The 6,154-nt window shown below is 46.2% G+C and overlaps 1 protein-coding gene across 2 annotated transcripts in view; it reads right to left on the bottom strand.

The window, feature by feature from the left end:
- Positions 1–817: 817 nt before the first annotated feature.
- Positions 818–6,154, bottom strand: part of LOC102868612 (bcl-2-like protein 11-like) — a 62,899-nt gene continuing 57,562 nt past the window's right edge. For both annotated transcript variants that reach the window (XM_006898932.1, XM_006898933.1), the window contains one exon: positions 818–916. In XM_006898932.1, the coding sequence (XP_006898994.1) occupies positions 818–916 (99 nt within the window). The remainder of the gene's footprint in view (positions 917–6,154) is intronic.

Raw genomic sequence — 6,154 nt, 5'->3', positions numbered from 1 at the left:
CCATGTGCCCAGACAGACAAGAGGAACTTCACAAAGGTAGAGAGACCCTCAAAAGCTGCCTGGATTCTGCCACAGACGCAATGCATTCAAGAGGTAAGAAAGTATTTACAACATAGGGGTGCTGTATTGCAGGCTGGTGACAGACCCTCTGCCTTAATGGTTCAATTTCCTAAGAACTCTTTTGGTATTATAGTAAAAATTTAAAAAAGGTCAAAAAGAGAGGCAATGAAAGGGGAGCAAGGGGAGGAGGCCTATCATGTCTCTCCCTGTTTAAAAACGCTGTACACTAATCTCTAAAAAGAAACTAAGGCAGCTTTATAAATCAGCTGGCTCCATTCCCACACGACTCTCTGTGCAGGCAACCGTTTCTTAAGATTCTAATACAAAATAAAAGTCATTCACAAGTTTGTCAAATTTTCCATTTCCTTTTTGTAAAACCTGTTATTAAAGAAAGTGAAGGAAAAAACACACCACATGTAAACACCCTTCTTGCATAAAAACCTCCTCCCTACAAGCCATGACTTCTACACTGTAAACAACCCCTACCCCCAAACCTCTCTCGTTTACATTCACAATGAACTTCCACTTGAGCATTGTGCCATGTGGTGAGGAGCAGAAGGTCCGGTCCATGCCCAGCTCAGCAACGTTGGGACCGGGAGGTGGCAGCCCCTCTGCACACCTTCACTGGGAAGAGGCGGCTGTTGGCACGCTGACAGCACCAGGCTTGGACCCGGAGGAGCTCAGACCCAGCGGGGCTTGGAAGGGTGGTCTCAACAACAAGCAGAACGTCTGTGCACACCTGGGCTAGCCCCATCCTTCACTGCATTCTCCACACCAGGCGGATGACATAGTGTAACAGTCGTAAGATAACCATTTGGGGGTGGTCTTCGGCTGCTTGGTAATTATTCCAGAAAACCTGCAATACCAAAAAAGAAAACTTAGCATCTCAGCCTTAATTCTTTTTGGGGGTGAGTGGGCATCAAGTATACATTACTAACAGGCAATCCCATTGCTGGAGGGCAATGGAAGATCACTGTGATACTGAACCACCAATGTGGTCCTGAGCCAGTTCACTTATTTCTATTTCTCCCCACCAAGGAAGCCATTAGCTCACTGCCATGGGGTCTGACCTGACTCACAGTTGACCCTCCACTGGGTTCCCGAGACTGTAAACCACATGGGAAGATAATGCCTATCTTTCTCCCAAGGAACTGCTAGCAGACTCAAACCAGCTGAGTGGCAAGGCCTTTGGGGAAGCAGGGCAGCTCCCTCCTCCCTACAAGGAAGATACTATTACAAATTTACAACAAGATGGCATGGATACCAGATTATAGGAATTTCCCCTCCTCCCAGAAAAGCAACTAAAATAATGGGAAACACAAAGAAAATCTCTAAAAGTCCACTCTGACCCTCATCATCAAATCACATGACCTTTTTTTTTTAGCAGGGGTAGTGACTTCACTGGCCTGTACTGCCCACCATGTTCAGGAAACACCCTAGCTGCATGCAAACATCTTCACAGTATGCGGGGAGGACGTCCAGTGGAAGTCACAGGGAGCTGGCTTTCAGGGGGTGCAGAAAGAACAAGGAAGAACGAACTTAGGGGACTTAAAGTACTGATACTAAAAAACATGCTGCAGATCCACAAAAGATTGAGAGTTTGGTAGCTGTAATTTATTTAAGAAACCAGTGATTTGGTGCAATTTGCTCCAGGCAGAAACTGCTGGTACTGACACGCCATGGAGCCCTGGGCTGCTTCTGGACTGTAAGTCGTGGGGTAAACACTGGGGGCCACATGGTCCCCACAGATATATATGGAGTCGTTCTGCATTCCCCACACAGAGCAAAAAGCAATTAACAACAACAAAAAAAGCTACCTTCCCAGGGATCACCACACAGTACTATAACCTGATATGGGGATGGGGATGTCGGCAAAACATAGCTTTTTTATAGGTTCTAAGGCCTTATGAGGTATCCATTTTCAAGTTCTGGTCCATTGTGTAGGGCTGGTTAAGTGCAGCCATCATTGTTGGCGATTTCAAGGAACTCTTGACTCTCGCACAACAGAATACAACACCGGCACTGACCCTGGATATTTGCCATCTCTCAGTGACTGCTCAGCCCCTTGCCATGCAGTCTCTTTATTTCAGTAAGCTGAGGTTTTATTCTGAATCAGCTTTCAAACACTGGTTTTAGAAGTCAACTGCCAGGTCCTTTTCCCTAGTCTTAGTTAGGAAATACTGCTGAAACTTGCTGAGCATTACAGCATCCCACAAAGCCTCCACTGAGCTGAAAGGGCTAAGAGCTAAATTCTGATCTCCTGATGGCAGGTGAGAATTCCATCACTGAGCCATCGCTGATGGATGAATGGGAAGCGGGAGTTGTACATTCTGACAGTTGCCTTTCCTCTAAGCACAAGGAGCTGTAATCTGTTTCCTGTTCATAGCAGAGAGGGACACTGGACACACAAGGCCAGCTTCCCACCGTTTTCTGCAGCCCTGGGGCAGCCCCCTTCTCATTCCACGCCCCAAATTCAGGCTAAGAGTAACTGTCCCCTTCCATACCCAAATTATGACTCCAGACACCATCTGCACTGGAGCTCCACTGTTTACACACACTTGCTTGACGTAAGGGGATGGTGATAAGCCCAGGGCATTTCCCTTTTTTCTTCCATAACACCATGGGAGGAAATCAGTTTTATGTAAGCGATTCCTACACAGGCACTCTGCAACCACAGCCTGTGATTTTTATCTCTTCTACACCCAAGATTGCTTTGTTTTGATTTAACTTTCACAATTACTTTGCTGCTTCGAAACGAGAATGATTGAGGGGAAGGGTTAATTTTAGGTTAGCTAATATTAATAGGTTGAAAGAGGCTGAGTCAGAATAAAACCTCAGCTTACTGAAATGAAGAGACTGTACATGGCAAAGGGTCCTGAGAGATGGCAAATCTCCAGTATTATAGGCAAATCATGATGTCCCAGTAGGTCTCTACTATCAAAAGGCACTAACAAGAGTCTGGAGTACACTGAGGACAGACCCCCAGGATGTGACTACTGCAACAGTAACCGACCTTCTAGAACAGGCAGGCACTGCTGCTGTGAGACTGGCTGCAAGCCTATCACTGAGACCCCGTGGACACACATGGCAACTCTGGGAAGCTCTGTACATGGGTTTCTACAGCTCCACCTTCATCAGTGCTCAGAAACACTGGGTGTGATGTGGAGTGTGCTCCTCTTTAATTCTGCTTCCTGAGGTGTTCTTGTAAGAAGCTATGCATGTAGGAAATGCTGTCAAAAAGAACGCCCTCTTTTTGTCAAAGAAAAACCTGGTTGGTACACATGTGACAAATCAGGGTCACATATCTTGGGGATCAAGGGCCCTGGTGGCCTGCTCTCAGATATGTGGCATGATACCATCAGCCATGCTCTTAAGCCAGTGGACAACTGCTTCTGGACAACTTTCAACAGAAGAGGCTATTTACCGCTATTCATAAAGCTGTGGCAGCTCAGAAAATCCCCTGCACCTGGCATGGCTGGCCACAGCAGCTGTTGGTTGGCTTGGGATTATGGTCCACACCTCAGCTGAAGCGTAGGCAGTGTCTGCTTCGGGCAGCCTGCTGCCATTCAATGAATGGAGCCACACAGTGTCCGCATGGGGTCGGGCTGCCAGCACCAGTCGGGGCGGGGGGAAGAGCACACGGCCTGCAGCTAGACACACATCAAAACAGGATGACAAGCAGTTTGTGCGGCCAGCCACTGGGAGAGGCATGACAGCACATGAGGGGACCAGAGCTCAACACAGGAGCCATGGCAAGCAAGTTCCTAAGCTACACTGTGAGCTGAGCTGAGAGTTATGTTGAAAATCAGGAAAGGTGTGTGCCAGGGCATCCTCTATTTCATATACGTACAGTCTGTCTGCTAGACAAATACTCTGAGCAGCTGAACTACACAAAGACTAAAGCATGAAGGAAGCTTCTCAACAAGCCATGGAGGGAGGACAAGGCCTTGCTTTCTGGATAGGAAGAAACCTTGATGAACTTGCAGATATTCAGTATGGATCACACCTCAATGTACAATTTTAAAAAGGGAGCGGGAAAAACAAGGCAAAATCCTCAAAACTAGACCAATAAATAACATCATGATAAGTGGAGAAAAGTCTGAAGCTGCCAACAATTTAATTTTCCTTGGTTCCACAATCAACACCCACATAAACAGCCATCTAGAATCAAGTCACGTGGAGCCCTGAGCACACCTGCTGTGGAAGCGTCCTCTTCAGAATGCTAAACAGCCAGGACCGTGCTATGGGGACACGAGGGTGTCTGCTCCATAGTATTTTCATTTCACACCTATGCACATAAAAGCTGGACAATACATAAAATAAGAAAGGTCAAAAAAAGATGCTTTTGAATTATGGTGCTGGTGAAGAATACTGAACATACACTGGGCTGCCAGAAGAATGAGTAAATCTGCCTTGGAAGTAGACTCAAAATGTTCCTTGGAAATAAGAATGGTAAGCTGTCATCCTATTTAATTTGGACATGTTACCAGGAGAGATCTTTTCTTGTCTAAAGAGCAGAAAACAGGACATGGAGGAGTAAGAAAAGCACAGCTCCTCAATGCCCCAGAGTAGAAAGCAGGTAAGAGCCCGAAGCCCAGCCCCATGGTGGCTCTGGAGTCACGCCAACAGTAAGAGGTTTGCTTATTCATTGCTGGCTCACAGACTCACGGTTACGGTACCAACAATGGGGTTTATTACAGAAGTGAGTGGAGGAGGCAAAGAATATCTCATAATACAAATCCAGGCTTTAGCCCAACAGTTCTAAGGCACAATTCCTCAGTAAGTCCAAACTCCAGTTTCAGCTCAGCAGTAAAATCCAGATCATCCAACATGGTTTGCCTCAGGTGGTGGTGGTGTTATGTGCCATCGAGTCGCCTGCGACTCACAGTGATCCTATGTACATTAGCTCTGAAAGCTACCATATCCTGAGCCAATCACATCATCTTTAACAGACCTAATCCCATTTCGCAGTCACTGAGTCAATTCATTACTTCCAGGGTCTTCCTCTCCTACACTGTCCCTCTACCGTTCCACGCATGATGTCGTTCTTCAAGGACTGGTTCTTCCTGGCCATGTGCCCAAAGTATGTCAAAAGGAGCCTCTAAATCCTTGCTTCCAGGGAGCAGCCTGGTTTACCCTCTCCAGGATAGAATTGTTTGTTGTTCTGCAAGTCCATGGTATGCTCAACGCTCTTTTCCAGCACTACAACTCAAAGACATTGATCCTTCTTCTATCATCCTTAATCATTCATTGTTCAGCTCACTGATGCAGAGCAAGTAACTGTGAAGACCATGGCCTGAATCAGGCACACCTTAGTCTCCAGACTGACATCGTGGCTCTTCAACTTTAGAGATGTCTCTGACAGCAGACTTTCCCAGTGCAATTTATCTTCTGATTTCCTGATTACTGGTGCCAAGAGTTCTGATTGTGGAACCAAGCAAGCTAAAGTTATTGACAATCTTAATCTCTTCTTCATCCACCAAAGAGCTGACAATTGGCCCAGTGGTGAGAATCTGTCATTTTATATTGAGCTTCAATTCATATTGAAGACTACAGTCTTGGACGTTCTGCAGCAAATACCTCAAGTCCTCTTCAGTTTCAGCAAGCAAGTTTGTGTCATCTGCATAACACAGGTTGTTGCTAAGTCTTCCTCTGATCCTGAAACCATATTCCTCCTCAGCAAGCCCAGCCTCCTGAATGATTTGTTCTGCATATAAATTGGGGGGTGGGGGGCGGGGGGAGTAGGGAGATAGGATACATCCCTGACACACACTTTTCCTGATCCTGAACCATGTAGTGTTTCCCTGTTCTGTTCTGACTACTGCTTCCTGGTAAAGGTTTCACATGAGCACAATCAAATGTTCTAGGATTCCCATTCTTCTCACAATCAATGCCTTTGCATAGTAAATACAACACAGACAGACATTCCCCTGGTACTATTTTCAGTCAAGATCCATTTAATGTTAGCTATGACAGAGCAGGGCGACACGGAATGGTTCAAAATCGGGAAGGGTGTGCGCCAGGGATGTGTCCTATCTCCATACCTTTTCAACCTGTATGCAGAGCAGATTATCTGAGAGGCTGGGCTCTATGA

The sequence above is a fragment of the Elephantulus edwardii genome, unplaced genomic scaffold (assembly GCF_000299155.1).
Source record: "Elephantulus edwardii isolate Elephantulus edwardi_28Jun2011 unplaced genomic scaffold, EleEdw1.0 scaffold00241, whole genome shotgun sequence".
Lineage (NCBI taxonomy): Eukaryota > Metazoa > Chordata > Mammalia > Macroscelidea > Macroscelididae > Elephantulus > Elephantulus edwardii.
Note: the sequence above shows the minus strand (reverse complement) of the source record. Positions and strands in the feature narration are given on the sequence as shown.